General features: G+C 42.1%; 1 protein-coding gene across 1 annotated transcript in view; it reads right to left on the bottom strand.

Annotated features, from left to right (window-relative positions):
* Positions 1-1,507: 1,507 nt before the first annotated feature.
* The window catches only part of si:ch73-181d5.4, a 37,707-nt gene continuing 21,780 nt past the window's right edge, over positions 1,508-17,434 (bottom strand). The window contains exons 8-17 of the mRNA XM_039800884.1: positions 14,873-15,401; positions 13,907-14,066; positions 13,625-13,741; positions 13,398-13,499; positions 13,096-13,252; positions 12,370-12,991; positions 12,092-12,245; positions 11,883-11,972; positions 11,604-11,799; positions 1,508-10,279 (exon numbers count right to left, since the gene is read on the bottom strand). Coding sequence (XP_039656818.1) covers positions 2,046-10,279; positions 11,604-11,799; positions 11,883-11,972; positions 12,092-12,245; positions 12,370-12,991; positions 13,096-13,252; positions 13,398-13,499; positions 13,625-13,741; positions 13,907-14,066; positions 14,873-15,401 — 10,361 coding nt within the window. The 3' untranslated portion in view covers positions 1,508-2,045. The remainder of the gene's footprint in view (positions 10,280-11,603; positions 11,800-11,882; positions 11,973-12,091; positions 12,246-12,369; positions 12,992-13,095; positions 13,253-13,397; positions 13,500-13,624; positions 13,742-13,906; positions 14,067-14,872; positions 15,402-17,434) is intronic.

Raw genomic sequence — 17,434 nt, 5'->3', positions numbered from 1 at the left:
TCCACTACATTTTTCTCCTTAAAATATTATGCAGAATTGTAAATTACACTATCCAATATTATATAATGTAGCATAGTTTTGCGCAGCTATACCACACAATAATGCTTTAGTAAGGAAAAAAAGTGAGTATTATGCTAAGTAGGTTAACCTACTTAGCATAATACTCACTTCAAAAATACTCACTTTTTTTCCTGACCTGTTGTATATTCTATTTTATTTGGTTTGTAACGTTATGTTTAGCTATGCTATATACTATACTTTATACTTCTACTCCATTACATTTCGAGGGAAATATTGCACTCTTTTACTCAACTTCATTTATTTGACAACTATGGTTGCAGATGTATATTAATAATACAAAATAAAATCAACTAATACATTTTGATAAATTATTATAGTCAAGCTGCCCAGCAGTAGCCTATATAAAGTAGTTGAAATGAGCTCCACATTTACTAGCTGTAACATTAAAGTGATGTGTAGCCTACACTAATGCATCAATAATTATAATCCAGTAATTTATGATTCTGCAATGGGCTATTCTGCATATGAGTACTTTTACTTTGGGTAGCCTACTTACATACTTTTGTACTTTTACTTCAGTAAGATTTTGAATGCAGGCGTTTCACTTGTAACTACACTGTAGTACTACTACTTTTACATAAGTAAAATATCTGAATACTTCTTCCACCACTGCCCATGACACCATACTTGTTATTGCTATGACAATGAGGATGGAAAAGCACAGATAGAGAAAATGAACTGCTCTCTGGAATTCCTACGTGTTGAATGCCACAGTAGATTATAGGACACTGCATTTTTATGAATTAATTATGTAGAATGTGTTGTATTTCATTATGTCTCCATTTCTAAAGTAAGTAACTATAGCTATCAGATAAATGTAGTGAAGTCAAAAGTACATTTTCCTATGAAATGGAGAAGTTTAAAGTAATATATTATAAAGTACCTCGCAATTGTACTTAAGTACAGTACTTGAATGTGAATGTACCTAGTTACACTCCACCACTGCAATTACCAAAGATAGATCAATATTAACTCCTTGATGGATGCCGAGGATCTAACTGAATGCTGTCGCCCCCCTTTGGTAAGACATGAGCTTTGCAGGTGGCTGTGAAGTGTTATACGGTACAATATTGCTCCAGGCTAATTCAGTCCTCTATTAGCATTTTTTTTTTTTCAAGGACTTTTTCTCCCTTCCCTCTCTCTTGCTTGTCTATCCTTACCTGCTCGTCACTGCAGAGCCCATAAGAAACTAATTAAAAGGAGTGAATTACCCAATCTTATTTTGAAAACTGGTCATCAATCTCTATAAAAGGAGACTTTTTAATTGTACCTCTAAAAATATAAATCAGTGTTTGCTTTATTTCACAAACAGAACAGTGCTGACAGTGTGCATTAATATGGGATTAGTTTTTTCCAGTAACAGTTTTGGGCATGGCTCACGTAGCAACCAATCAATTACAAATATTGATGACAAAATTAGACTAAATACAATTTTAAAAAAAGGTATATCATTTATTGACTTCTTACATTCTAAAAGAACAACGATACAAGCCATTTTTTATCAGCAGAAAAACATTAAAGCCAGATCAAGGCTACTGTACTGACACTATAACAATGTTAAAAAACAAAAAGAAATGTACATTTTTGTACAAAGCATGTTTTACTATTTCCAACTAAAAATACACATTGAGTTGAATTTACAAGTGATTGATTAAGTTTAAGAGGCATTTAGTCAATCAAATAACAAAAATAAATGCAACACAAACAAGAACATGATAAACTAAAATACCTCGGAGCATTTTCATATCAAGGTACAATGTCTGATCTTTCGCATGGCTTTCCCTGTAAGTCTTGTTGAAATTTCAATAAGACAAGGACAACCACTTTCTATGAGAAAAGTACATTCAATGTGTTTTATGCTGTAGTATCTCTGATCAATTTGATTATACTAAGCCTTTTCGCAGGTCTAGCTCGACAGCCTTACTGTCTTAAGGTGTCCATGCGTTATGATTTTTAGTCTGTGTCTAACTTGGCCGAGGATTGCTTTTATTTTCATCACTGTCCATAATTTGTTTGGTTTTAATTTCTACACACGCACCCTGTTTATCAGTTTCATTACCCACTTCCTTTTTTCCTTCTCCACCCACTGTACTTGCATCTAAAGGGGTGCTTATTTTACCAGCAGGACTTTTCTCCTGCTCCTGTCTTTGCCCTTTGACCAAATCTCTTTCTCGACTCACTGGTCTACCTCTACTCCACTCTCTGTCAGTTGGGTGACCGATTTGTTTTCGTTTCAGGCTGAGGACATCAGGATTGTTGATCATACGATTTGGGAATCGTATGAGACCTTCTGTTGGAGTGGGAAGTAAGGCAGCTCTGTGTCTATGGGGCTTTACTGCTTGCTGATTTTGTAGATTGTCAAAACCGGGGCATGAGTTTTCTCCACTGTTTTGAGCTGGACCTAGGGGTCCATTGCATGGTGCAGAATTTGGATCACTAGGGCCTTGGCATCTGGTAACTTGATGAGTAATATTGAAATGAGGTGATGCTGTTATGTTTGGCCCTCTGCCATCACACCCTGGGCCCCTTATATCTGACCCTTCCATGTCATCCTTCATGGCATGCTCATATCCCCTTGAGTCTAACCCTCGGCCCATCATATCTGGACCTCTTCTATCAGACCCAGGGCCCTCCGTGTTTGTATCCCACCTCCCAGGCCCATGTCTTAGATCTGAACTTTCAGGTGCTGGCCCCCTAATATCTGTTTTACCAGGCCCTAGCCTTCTTATGTCCGGGCCTCTACTTTTCCTCCTAAAATCATGCTCAAATCCTTGTCTACCTGTTCCAGGGCTTTCCATGTCTACACCTTGCCTTTCTGATCCTAGTCCCCCGCAATTTGAAAACCTCCCATCAGTCCCTGGACCTTCAATGTTTGAATTTCTGTTTTCAGGCCCTTGGTGTCTGAAATCTGGTTCTCTGGGGACTCTTCTATCAAGACCCTCCATTTCAAATCCTCTCCTATTAGGGAAATTCTGGTCTGGAGCTCCACTACGAGCCCAAGGTCCTTCCATGTTTGACCCTCTCATATTACCCCTGAAGTCTGGCTGCCTCCAGTCATTCCCCATATCTGGACCCCCTCTCATATCTGATACTGGTTCTCTCATGCCTAGACCTCTTCTATCACGACCTTGACCTCTATTGTCTGGATCTCTTTCTCCACAAAAAATTGGTCCAGGCCCCCTTCTGTTTGGCCCAGCATCCCCTCTATCAGGCTCATTCCATCCATTTCCAGGTCTTCCTCTACCAGGCCCTGGGCATACCATATCTGGGTCACCCTGAACAGGCCCTGGACCCCTGACACCAGGACCACTCCAATCATCTGCTGGAGCTCTCAAAGGCCCTGGAAATGGCATAGTTGGTCTTTCCTGTATGGGCCTTGGCCCCCTACTTTCAGGGCCTCTCCATTCTCTACGAGGACCTTGCCTACTATGTTCTTGAACCTGCTGACTTGGACCTTCTTGGATGGGGCCTGGACCCCTGTTCCCATGTATTTTCCAATCATCTCCTGAACATTCTCTTTCATTTCCTAGAGCCTCCATATTGGGCCCTGTTCCTTCTGACCATTGCTCCTCTGTGTCTGTGCCTCTCCTATCAGGTGCAGAGCCCCTGAAGTTTGGCCCTGATCCTCTAATGTTTCCCCTTGTAGGCCGTGGACCCCTCAACTTTCTACCTGTTCTATCAGGTCCTTGGCCCTCTATAACTGGGCTCTCTTGGATAGGTTCTGACCCTCCAAAGTCAGCCCCTTCCCAGTCATCTCTTCTATGTCTTAGACCTCCTGTATTTGGAGCTTTCTGCCTGATGCCTGGGCCTCTAAAGTCTGGACCACCTGATCTTCTCCAATCTGGTTCTGGGCCCTCCATATCTGGACCTTTCCTCTCAGGCCCAGGCTCCCTAAAGCCTGAGCTTCCTGGTTCTTGTCTGTCAGACCATGGACCCTCAATGTCTGGACCTCTGCTTAGACAACCTGGTCCTCTAAAATCTGGACCTCTTGGATGTTTCCTATCTGGCCCTGGGCCCTCCATAACAGTTATTTCAGGCCTCACTTCTCTAAAATGTGGACCTCTCCTATCAGACTCTGGGCCCTCCTTATCTGGAAGCCTTCTTTCTGTCTCAGGACCCCTGAACAGTGGGCCTCCTGGAAAGCTCCTGCTGTTTCCTGTTCCCTCCATCTCTGGAGTTCTCCTGTCAGGCCCTGGGCTCTCTCTGTTTGGACCTGAATGTTGAAGCCCTGGTCTCCTAATGTCTGGACCTCCTGGCATTCTCCTGTTGGGCCCTGGACCCTGCATAGTGGAACCTGGTCTTTCTGGCCTCGGTCCCCTGATGTCTCGACCTCCCGTGTCAGGCCCTGGGCCCTCCATATTTGTTTGTCTGCTTTTTGGCCCAGGACCCCTGAAGTGTGGTCTTCCCTGTTCTCTACTGTGAGGCCCTGGACCTTCTATACCTGAACCAGTTCTTTCAGGCCCCAGTACTGTGAAGTCAGGCCCAGGACCCATTAAATAAGTGTTTTGATCTCCTGGACCTCTCCTGTCAGGCCCTTGACCCTTCATATAGGGACCTCTCCTTTCACACCCACGCCCTCTAAAGTCTGGACCATCTGGTGCTCTACTGTCAGGCTCTTGACTGTTCATAGTGTGACCTCCCCTTTCAGACCCTGGTCCCTGGAAATCTAGAACATCTATTTCTCTTCTGTCAGGCCCTGAACCACCCATAGCAGAACCTCTCCTCTGAGGTCCTGGTCCACTGAAGTCTGGACCTCCTGGTCCCCTTCTGTTAGGTCCTGGAGCTTCCATAGCTGGGCCTCTTCTTTCAGGTCCTGCTCTTTTGAAATCTGGACTTCCAGATCGTCTACTGTCAGGTCTATGACGCTTCAAAGATAAGCTTCTCCCCTCAGGCCCTGGTCCTCTAAAATCTGGACCTCCAGGTCCTCTCCTGTCAGGCCCAGAACCCTCAATAGCTGGACCTCTCCATTCAGGCCCAGGACCCTCCATAGCTGGACCTCTCCTTTCAGGCCCTAGGCCTCTGAAATCTGGACCTCCAGGTCCTCTCCTGTCAAGCCCAGGACCCTGCATAGATAAGCCTCTGGTTTCAGGCCCTGGTCCCCTGAAATCTGGATCTCCAGGTTTTCTCCTGTCAGGCCCAGGACCCTCAATAACTGGATCTCTCCTTTCAGGCTCTGGTCCCCTGAAATCTGGACCTCCGGCTCTTCTCCTGTCAGGCCCAGGACCCTCCATTGCTGGACCTCTCCTTTCAGGCCCTGGTGGTCCGAAATCTGGACCTCCAGGTCCTCTCCTGTCAGGCCCAAGACCCTCCATAGATAATTCTCTGCTTTCAGGTCCTGGTCCCCTGAAATCTAGACCTCCAGGTCCTCTCCTGACAGGCCGTGGACCCTCCATAACTGGACCTCTCCTTTCAGGTTCTCGTCCTCTGAAATCTGGACCTCCTGATCCTCTTTTGGCAGGCCCAGGACCTTCCATAGATAAACCTCTACTTTCAGGCCCTGGTTCACTGAAACCTGGATCTCCAGGTCCTCTTCTGGCAGGCCCAGGACTCTCCATAGATAAACTTCTCCTTTTAGACGCTGGTTCACTAAAATGTGGACCTCCAGGTCCTCTACTGTCAGGCCCAGGACCCTCCATACCTGGACCTCTCCTTTCAGGTCCTGGTCCCCTGAAATCCGGACCTCCAGGTCCTCTTCTGACATGCCCAGGACCCTCCATGGATAAACCTCTCCTTTCAGGCCCTGGTTCACTGTCATCTGGACCTCCAAGTCCTTGCATGTCAGTTGCAGGACCTTCCATAGATGGAACTCTCCATTCAGGCCCTGGTCCCCTGAAATCTGGACCTCCAGGTCCTCTCCTTTCAGGCCATGGCACCTTGAAATCTGGACCTGCCGGTCCTCTCATGTCAGGTCCTTGACCCTCCATAGCTGGGCCTTTCCTCTCAGGTCCTGGTCCTCTAAAATGTGGATCCCCAGGTCCTCTACTGTTAGGCCCCGGACCTCGCCTTTCAAGTCCTTGTCCCGCAAAATCTGGACCCCCTGGTCCTTGCATGCCAGGTCCTAGATTGCCCATAGTTGGACTGCTCCATTCAGGCTCTGGTCTCATTAAATCTGGACCTCTTGGTCCTCTCCTGTCATGCATTGGGACCTCCATATCAGGTCCCCTCATTACAGGTCCTGGTGTCATGAAATCCGGACCCCCTGGTCTTCTCCTGTCATGCCTAAGGTCTTCCATGTTTGGACCGCTCATTTCAGACCCTGGTTCTCTAAAGTCTAGGTCTGCAGCACCTCTTGTGTCATGCCCCTGGCTCTCTATGTTTGGATCCCTCTTATCACGCTGATGGACTCTCCATTTATCTTGTATAAATGGCTCTCCTCTGACTGGACCTGATCCTTTCATATCTGACCCTCTCCAAACATCTCTTATTTCTGATCCTATGCCTCTCCAATCTGGACCCCTCAAATGTGGGCCCAGGCCTTTATTTTGACTCATCTGACCCCTCATATCATGACCAACAAAACCTGGTCCTGGACCTCTCCAATCTGGATTTGTAATGTTTAGCATGCCATCACCCCTTGTATCTGAGCCACCCACACTATCCATATCTTGACCAGGCCCCATATAACTCCTTTCTGTCAAATCTAGCCTTCTTAAATTATGGATTGTTTCTCCTTCTGTCATGTCAGGGCCATGGACCATCCTTTCAGCCCTTATATTGGGCAGTGGCTCACTGAAATGTTCTCTAGGCCCACTACTGGAAACTGGACTGCCATCATGCTTCGATTGCATTTGAACTCTCCCTGAGCCCCTAAAAGATGGACCTGGACTTGGATTTCTTACATCTCCACCCCTCATAGCAGATCTCATACCGCCAGTATGTGGACTTTCACCTCTATCTTTTTGGCCTCTTCCTATAATATATGGAGCCCTACCTTCGATCTGTGGACCCCCGAAAGATTGATCTCTCCTTATTTCCATCACACCTGGCCTGCCATCTGCGTTTTCTGGACTTGGATGATACATAGCTGATAAAGGACCCCTTGTGCCCCTTACGTCAGGCCCAGGTCTATATGACGGAGGGCCCTTCATGATTGGATCTCCCCTCTGATTCTGTAGGCCTGATCCTCCCATATGTGAATTTGCAACAGCTGTTACAAGCATTTTTCCTCTCACTTCTAGTTCGCTGTGTCTCATATCAGGGCCTGGACCTTTTACTTCTTGGTTCACACCTTGCATACTAGAACTCGGCATATTTTGCACTGGACTCCTCATCCCAGAACCTCCTATAACTGGCGATGAACCGATTCTATCACTATTGTGTTGTTGAATAACTGGTTCTCTCATATTTGCCTCTGAACCCTGCATCCCTGTCCCTGGGTCCCTCACATGTTTCCCTTGACCACTTATAGCTAGGTCTTGTGTGTCTGATCCAGGACAAATGTTGGGACTTATGCCTTGCATGCCTGGACCTCTCATATCAGGCCCTGGGAATCTAATTCCTGTTTCTATAAGATCTATCTGTGGTCCCCTATGTACAAGTTCTTTCATATGTGATCCTGCATTCCTCATACCTGGATCACTTATACCAGGTCCTGGACGCTTTGTCACAGGGTCTATTTTAGGTCCTGAGCTCTGAATATCTGGGTCTGTAGCTGGATCTGAATGTCCTCCCCCATGACCCAGTATTTTTTGATGCTTTAAGCCTGGATTTCCCCCTTCTATCAGTTTGTCTTCCTCTATCATACCTGTATCACTGACACCTGAGCTCTGTAGATTTAGGGTTCTAAAATCCATATTTCTAACATTTGATATTGGACCTCCAACAGTTGGCCACATATTGGACATTGTTGCTTGACCACAAATAGGCAGACAATTATTTTCAACTTTAACATGTGGCATTGAGACACTGGTATGCATCTCGGGAAGTCTGATTTCCTCAATCTTAACAGAGTCAATTCCTATGCTGCTAGCATTCACAAACTGTGGCTCTGGATCAGGGCTCTGAGGAGAATCTCGAATGGGAGGATCAATTACTCTTAGAGGAACAGTACTTTCAAACTTGTTTGAAAACAGAGTTTCCAATTGAGAGGGTTTATCAACCTGTGTAGAAGAACCAGTACATGTGTCGTCATGGTCGCTGACTGAAGTTGTTTTAAGCTCCTGGGATTTTGGTGGTTCTGAAGTCTCAAGTTTCACATTGTGAAGAAGTCCATATGAACATGGAGAAAAGCCTTTATCAATGCTCTCATCAAGATTACTTTTTAGCTGATTCCCATCAGGGCTATTTTTAATAGTAACTGAGGTAAATAAGGATGTGTTACTCTCTACAAATTGTCCAACAACAGAGTCTGGAGCATTACACAGAACACTTAAAGGCTTTGATTTCTCAAGGACTTGAGGGGAAGGTTCTCTATGCTGTTTTGGTGAAAGGGACCCAGAATCTTTTTTTCCAGTAGATGATGGGGATCTTCTACGTCCATGAGAATGTCGGTGTGTAGAATGCTCTTTACTGTGGTGACCTTGCCGTTCAGACTGGTCTCTAGCTCTATGCCTTGACCTGTCCCTTTCACTTCTTCTGTGTCTATCCCTTTCTCTACGTCTCCGGGAATGTGAAGGAGAACGCCGCTGTGATCTTCTTGAAGGGCTTCTATGGTGGTCCCTTTCACGACGACTCCGCTTCTTTGGCGATAGTCTTCGCTTTCTGCTGTGGTATGCATTCAGAGGATTGCCCTTCCGGCTGGCACTATGCCCTGTTCTAGACAAAGATGAATCACGAGTCTTTATACTGCCTCCTTGAAATACATCATCTTGAATTTCATTAAAAAGTGATTCGTCCTCAGGATCATAAGCTACATCAGAATCTTCAATCTCTCCAGCAGAGGATTCCTTAACATTTTCCTGTGTTTCATCTTGCTCTGTAGCATTATCTGCATCATTTTCTAAATTAGGGATGGCAGTTGTGTCTTCTAGCTTAACAGTTTGTGATTCTACATTTGAACTGTCCACAGTCTCTGTAAGGTTGCTGGTCTTGTCTGTTGATTCTGACAGTTGACTTACTGGCAAAGATTTTTGTGGGGGAGACATCAGTGAATCAGAAACAGAAAAGTGAGCCATGAACATGCCCACAGCCTCTCTCTGTTGACGTAGTGCCTCTTCCTGCTCCTTCAACTGTCGTTTTTGCTCTTCAATCTGCTTATTGAGCTCCTCGAGCATCCGCTGTTGTTCAGTTAGTGTTGCAGCTGAGACAACCACAGTGCCCGTAGGAATGTTCTGCCTTACTCCTGCTGGGGTAGAGGTTAGCGCTGGAGTGGAGGTAGGAGCTGGCGTTACAATCTGGATAGAAACTGTGGCTGGGCATGATGGAGAACTTGACGTCTGAGTTGGAACAGGGGGCTTTGTCACAACAATATCACTTTGAATATCTGCAAAGATTGTCTCGTCCTCTGGATCATAGGCCACACCATCATCTACAAAGCCTGAAACTGCAGGGCCATCTGCCTTAATTTTTTCTATGCTCTGAGGAGCAACCATTCCATATGCCATTGCTGGATCATACTCCTCTTCTGGGTCATACGGTCGGTCAAAGTCATTTTCTTCTTCTTCTATTTTTTTTACTTTGGATTTCTGTCCATACTGTTCGACAATTGGATCCACCATTGATCTGGTCTGAGAAAACATTGGGACTTTCTTAACACTAACTGTTGTTGTTGTTGTTGTTGTTGTTGTTGTAGAACTTCCGTCAGAAGAGACCACAGAGTCAGTTTGTTTATTGCCGAACAAACTATTCAAGATGGTCTGCAGCGGTGTCTTATCACTGGATGCTGTTGTGGGATTCTTGTCGGAGATGCTATTAGAGGTTGCCTGAGTGGTTGAGGTAGGAACAGGAGGGTTTGTTCTAAAGGAAGTAAAAGGAGATGGTATGGTAACTGATCCAGAAGAGGAAGAGTCTGAAGGTGAGCCAGGGCAAGGTGGTGAGCCAGGTGGGGTGGTGCTAGCAGGAGTCTCTGGATCGTAGGGTTGGAATATCTCCAATTTGTCAGAACCATAGAGGACTGGGGGTTTTGGGATCCACATAGGGTCTTTGGACATATGAACTTTGGGTCTCTTCTCTTCAATTTCCTGAGGCAAACTTCCAGGACGTTTTGCCTTCTGAATGACTGCCAGACCCAGAAGAAGATTTGGCCTGTTTCTTTCAAGCCCTGTGAAATAAAGAAAAGGGAAATAAATAAGTCATTAGAACAAGTCCAAATTACTGACAATTGGCTCACCATTGTTCCATTTTTTCTAAATGCCTGATTGACAATATTTGTCAGAAATGTTAGATAACTATTCATATTCACAAAATGTATAGGTGTTGGTACAATAACTTTTCATTAGGTCTGGGACCACTAATTGATTCATCAATAATATACAATACAAAACACAGACAACTCAGAAATACTTAGAATTAAAATGACAAACCAAAAAATTAAATGCAAGATGAAATCAAAACCACTATTGAACCATAAAACTCATAATTGACAAATTTACAAAAAGGAACTGTTTCACAAACACCTCTGCCAGCTGGTGTCTGCATTGTCAGCTGTTTCCTAGCCCTTGTGTTGCCCTTCGGGTCCCAGTGACCCGAAGGACAACACAAGGATTATGTACTTCCGTTTACTTTGTTGAGAATTGCTCTCTAAACAAGGGTTAATACAGCACCTTAGTTCTTGTTTGTACAGCATTTTGGTCAGCTTAAACTGTGTTTAAATGTGTTCTAGAAATAAACTTTACTTACTTTACTTTGTTGAGAATTGCTCTCTAAACCCTGTTTCTTGTAAAGGGAAGTACATAATCCTTGTGTGGTCCTTCGGGTCACTGGGACCCGAAGGACCACACAAGGGCTAGAGTAAAAATTGGATGCATTTTGGCAAAATTTTGTAAATAAAAAATAATCTTTATTTGAATATATCAACTTGCTTGAAAGCACTGACTGCACATTAAATATTTAGATTTAATTTAACATGTCTCAAGTTTTCCTTTATATTTTGTTAAAAACCTTCAGAGCTTTACAGCTAACATGTTTTACATTTTTTTTTACTTTACTGTTATCTTTTCTGTGATCCACTTGACCAAAAGACCATTCATCACCACAGCTCTCAGTTCTCAAGACCTAGTGGTTTAGACTCCTGTGCTCAAACCTATGTGGCCCAGGATTGTGCCTAATCTGCAGAACACATGTCCACAAAATAATGATAACATATTGGCATAATAATCCAATTTTGTAGAAGGAAGTGGGTTACTTTCTTTCACGTTATCATAAGAGATGAAAGTGAGCAATAGTGTTTTACTAGGGATAATATTTATTTTGGAACAGCCCCTGTCTTTTAAAACAGGAGAAGATTAATTTGGTGAGATATTACAACCTGAATACTGAGCCTGTTATTCTTGGGCCCTGACAGTGTTGATTTAGGTGCTCGCCCAAATCCAATAATGCATACCTTCATCATAAAAGGCTATAAGCGGTATTCAAAGTATTCACACCTGGTCCATTGAGAGGTTGTAGTATGGATGGGATTGATTCCTTTGCACTGAGTGGGACAAGGTATACATCCTTGATGGAACGGCTGCCATTGGCGACCACACCAAAACGACCTCTGCTGCTGAAATAGGAAAACAGGGAGACATAGGCCACCTCTTCCTCCTCTGTTGCAGGGTGAAACCGGATCACACATAACTCCTAATTAGCAAAAAAAGTAAAATATTAATAGATTTCCAATATTATTGTACAAAACAGAAAGAAATAGTAAATCTACTGCTTGCCTTTGTAACAGAGCTCTTTAGTTTTGCGACATAGTCCCACACTGTTTGAGGCAGGATTCGTCCTCCGATTTGTATAGTATCAGGTAGATCCTACTCAAGAAATAAAAAAAAAACACAAGAAATAAAATGTGTTCAATATCTTTGTTAATTCAACTGATAACAATGACAGATCTTTTATGATAAAAGTTAAATATTATGCAGTAATATACCGCTTTGAGATTTTCAACAGATCCTGAAACCAGATATCCCTTGGTGACAAACTTGGCTACAGTAAGCATGTTAAGGAAGCCTTTCCACACTATATCTTGCTTAGCCAAGAACTGAGAAGTCTCGCCATCAGCTGGGGATTCAGAGATCACGGTCCTGAGACACAAAACACAACAGCACAATGACAAACATATCCACACATTATGCTGATTTTGCTCAAATGTATACCACCTAAAACAGAATCAAATAAAGTTTTTATATTCTACAGTTCTTTAAATACCTCGAGGATGTGCCATAGAGTCTGGGATCCACAGAGGAAGATGGCTTCATTAAGATAGATTTAGGTAAAGGTTTTGTTGGTGGTCGTGAGGAGGCAGGTGCTGAGGGCGATGCAGAGATACTCTCTTTAAGAGGAGCATAAGGGACTGATGGGTTATGGGTTGTGTTACTGGGGCCAGAGGTGACACTAGACAAAGCAGAGAACCTGCTTGCTGCAGTGCGGGGGTCACGCCTTGTGATGGTGACTGTGGATACAGCAGGGATCACAACTGGTGTGTATGCTCTCTTTTGTGTAGTAGTTTTAGGAGTGTCTGGTGTTGGGGATGCAGGGGACTCCATGACAGGGGAAGCTGGAGACTCTAAAGTAGGGGAGGCTGGAGAGTCCATTATAGGGGAAGCAGGGGATTCTATTATAGTCAATTCTGGAGCGTCAATGATAAGGCGGGATGAAGGATCCATTAGGGATGATGTTGGAGAATCCATGTCAGGTGAATCAGGTGGTGCCCGCAGAGGGGAGTCATCTCCTGCAGACTTTCTCCAAGAGGGTTCATGTTTATCTCTTATTTCAGAAACCCTGTTTTTTTTCTTTGCGGGTTCCTCCTCTTCCCCAGCTAGTATTTGGCCTTTGGAAAGAAATAAGAATATTTAAAAAAGTAACAATGGGTAGTCATTGGACAGTAATCTACTAGGTATTGCACAGCTATTGTAAAACATATTTTTAATTCACCTGTGCAAATCTTGCATTTCAGGTCAAAGAGGTGAGCCTTGTGCTCAGATGTTGTGTCCTTCAGCATACATGCAAGAATATCTGGTACAGCCCTGCCCTGGCTTATTCTGGTCTTGAGAGCAGGAGCAGGAAAGCTTTTTTGTTCCTGGGAAGCAACCTATACAGACACATACAATCAGACCCACAAAAATATCATAACATCAATTGCTTTTCATGAGAAATGTTTATATTGAGAAGGAGAGACAATATAATGACCAAATATAAATTTCCACCAATTGAATGCAAACGAGGCAAGTACACACCCTGTTTCTATCAGGTCTTGCGGGATTCAAACTGGGCAAATCAACCTTCACTGCTTCAGGCTTCTGCAACAAACTTATCGCTTTAGCAGCTGCATCCTTAACCTAGATACAAACAAATGAAGGAAGAAAATAATCACCTCTGACACAAACACTGCTTGATCATTCAAGTTCAAGCATAACACCTGATTTTGCCTTGTTTGTTGTGTTTAATATTTATTACACTTTACCTCTGTTGTTTCTTTTGCACTTGGCTCTGATGCTTTGGTAGCCTGCATATCCTTCTGACTCATCCTGGCCAGTCTGAAGGGACTGATCTCTCCACGTACAACCCGACACAACAAGCCCTAGAGAGAACCCATACTGGACTGTCAGTTTGCTAAAAACATAAATATAAGATGACCTAAAAAAAAAAAAACTCACTTGAATTTCTGTAATATTGTTAGTATTAAAATGTATGGTAATAAAAGAGATCGCAAAACAGAAATGGGTTTCATCAACTTTAAACAAACCTTGTTCCTTGGGTCTTTCAGGTTGAACATTATAGTTCTGTACTTGTTCATGTATTTGCTGTCTGTGTTGCGAAAAATGTCAAACATCTCCATCTCAATGCTTGCGACAACCTTTGCAACTTCACTCTCGGACATCTCCAAATCCTCACAATCACACACCCTTGACAAATGAAAAGGCAGTTAGTCGTCAAATTTGTTGTGCATCAATGCTCTAACAGATTGAGATGTAGTTTTTGCACTTCAATTGTTGCAAAAGTGCAAAAGCCAAATATGTTCCTGGAGTCTATCATGTCATGAAAATAATCTGTTTTGAGAAAGATAACTTGAGTTAACTATAATATTTGTTTGTCTGGTTGCTATATGTTATGTTATGTAGGTGTTTTTTATTTTTTATTAAATTGGAAATTGTAGTTTTTGTAAAAAAGACAAGAATGTAATGTGATTTTATCTAGTGCACATGTACTTATATTTGTATTTAATGTCATGCTCATGTTAGGATGCCTATCATTGTTTTTAAGGGAGCCTATTGTAACATCTGGCCAGGGACTGCAGATGAAAACTAGCCTTTTGACTAATTCTGGCATATTTACAGAATTTTGTATTAATATGCACTTGTCACTGACAAATAAAGATTCAATAAAACTAATATGTGGATCATACTACTTCCAAAATGCGCATACTTTATTAAAATGTTACTGAAATATAGAGGACATATATAGATATGTAACATGGTCAGTAAAAACACACTGTAATAAAAACCTGGTACTGAAATGAATGTTGGTGAATATATGGTGTATCTTCTCCTAGATGATGTAGGTTAAAGTATGTTATTGCACCCTTATCAAATCATGTCCAAACTATTGACATTCACTATTTTGGCTCCTACCACCATCACTTTAACTTTTCATAGGGCTCAAGTCAGATTTATCAAGAGACTTTCATACAAGCCTGTAAAACAGTTCTCACCTTTTAAACAGGATGCTGCTGAGGGAGCGCTGGATGCTCTGTCTGACCTGGTTATTGGGCTGAGAGGGTCTGGAGGAGGGAGCACTGGGTGCAGGTGGCACCAGCAGATTTCTGGTTTCATTCAGCAGCGTAGGGGCTGAAGAAGACTTCTGGCCTGATGCTGAGGATGACACGTGGCCGGACGGAGGCTGGGGTCCAGGCTGCTTCTTTGGTATGACGTATGTGGTCTTAGTGACCATAAGAGCCCCTGTTTCATGGTGTCTGGGAGCTGAGGTGGATGGGGATGGTGCAGCTGGAGACAGATTAATTTCTGCTTGGTTGGGTGGTATGGAGGGATCTGATTCTGCAGATTGCTGCTTAGGCACACCACCTTTGACTGGCTCCTTTGCCTTTTGTTGAGAGTAGCTCTGTGGTGGGGCTGGCTCAGTGGCAGGCTGGGAGGAGGGAGCCTCATCTGTCGAGGTGTCCTCAGGAGGTTGTTTTGAAGGAGTTTCTGCCTCATTGTCAGCCTGTTTACAGTCCTTAATAACTGTTAGAAAAAAAGAACAGGGCATTTCATAAATATGAATTACTATTAACAGTTACATAAATCAACATGTCCAAATCACATGCAAATCAGTTTAAGGTTAAAAAAATTATTAATCAAATACGTTATCCATAAATAATAACAAAAACCATTCATGCTCACAATTACACCTACAACACTTTTTGGAGTCAATTATTAACTTAACCTGCATGTATTTGGACTGTGGGAGGAAGCCTGAGAAAACACAAACTTCACACAGAAGGGCCCAAGCCGGCCAGTGGGTTTGAACACAGAACTCTCGATGGTGCTAACCACAACCGCACTACATGACAATTAAATACAAATGTTTTCTGTTGCTGTTAAATATTTGTTTATATCAGAAATGTTGAGTAATGTTGCCCTGTATTTGGAATTATCATCAGTTGAGAAATACACAAAATGCTAATTTTCCATCTGCAAAAAAATATCTGAACAAACCTGTAGTTGATAGGATTAGAAAATTACAGATAGGGCCTTTAAGACATGGTAATTTCATGATTGTAAAATTATAAAATGAAATTAGAGGCAAAAACTGACAGTTTACATAAATAACTGATGTACGAACTCATGCATATGTATTTTCCATTATCACACTCCTCCATTACAATGACCAATGGAAACACTTAACTGTCCCTTTTCTTGCTAATCATTCTGATTCATTAAATGGTGCAACTGGCATCAAGCGGACATTAATAGTCTATAACATACTTGCAATGTTACAACATAATTTTACGTTACAATTAATACTGGTGTGCCTTCATATTCTTTACTGAATAATTCAATGACTACCTCTCTGAAATATTTTCAGTTGAGTAAATGTGGCCAAGTGCCTTTATTCAGTTTACACATTAAAGATATTTTCAGAATTACCATTCATAAATATAGTGTCCTTGTAATCTGCTGGAATAAAGACACTCAAACAAACACAAACAAGTGTTGTACTTTGAGGACACAATGCTTCATATTAGGGAAGTGTTTGGATCATTAAAATTCTTAAATATCCATGACACATACTTGTTTTTTACAAGAACAAATATGGACAACATTTGTTACATGCTATACTATACTGGATTACCTGCATTGAAGACTTAACACACAGGATCTACACAAGACAAATATTTCTGTCAATCTGCTTTGCATCTTAATTTATAAAATTATTTGTGTAGTTATGTTTCTTTATTAAAAGGAAAAACAACTGAGATCAAGTTAATACATAGTGAAGCAAAGTTTCCTGCTCACTAAATCCTTAGATGCGCATATTTCCTATTTGAGATATTGATGAAAACGTTTTGTTTTTGTACTGATATTTATACATAGATAGAAGTTTTTGTGACTGCTACATGGAAGAAAATTACTACACTTGATATGACCTTTAAAGCATCTTTTACATCTTTTTTATTGACAACACTTGTCATTAAATAGGCTTGATTGAAACTTTCTACAACGCTAGAATATGATGCGTAAATATCTCTTTCACTCTGTTTCTCCCTCTCTCTCTCTCTCTCTCTCTCTCTCTCTCATGGACTAAAATGACAGTGACTCGTTGAATAGTTTCAGTTAAGAGCAGTAGTTCATAAATGTATATTTTTAGACTATCATGTAGTCTATCCGCTATTATCTGCCACGCTTTATTTTTTTTTTTTTTTTTTTTTTATAGAGGACGAGTTTCCTTCTTTACATATTATATGCCTTGCTCCCTCGTATATATGGACATAGAAAATAAAGACACTGAAGAAATTGGACTCTAAAATGTAGAAACTATAAATATAATTAAGTGATAAATTCCATGCACACTGTAAACATGAATGGAACAGAGTATATTCATCAGTTATCCCCCCAGCAAAATATAAGGTAAATATAAATAAATATAAGGTATAAAAACCATTGGGGTGTCCTCTCCCTGTTGTTACATGAATGTAGAGTAGCCTACATCACTAGATAGTTACTGGTCCAGTGAACTAAGACTATAATTTGGGAGGATTGTACAATTAGGATAT

This window comes from Perca fluviatilis, chromosome 5 (assembly GCF_010015445.1).
Source record: "Perca fluviatilis chromosome 5, GENO_Pfluv_1.0, whole genome shotgun sequence".
Lineage (NCBI taxonomy): Eukaryota > Metazoa > Chordata > Actinopteri > Perciformes > Percidae > Perca > Perca fluviatilis.
Note: the sequence above shows the minus strand (reverse complement) of the source record. Positions and strands in the feature narration are given on the sequence as shown.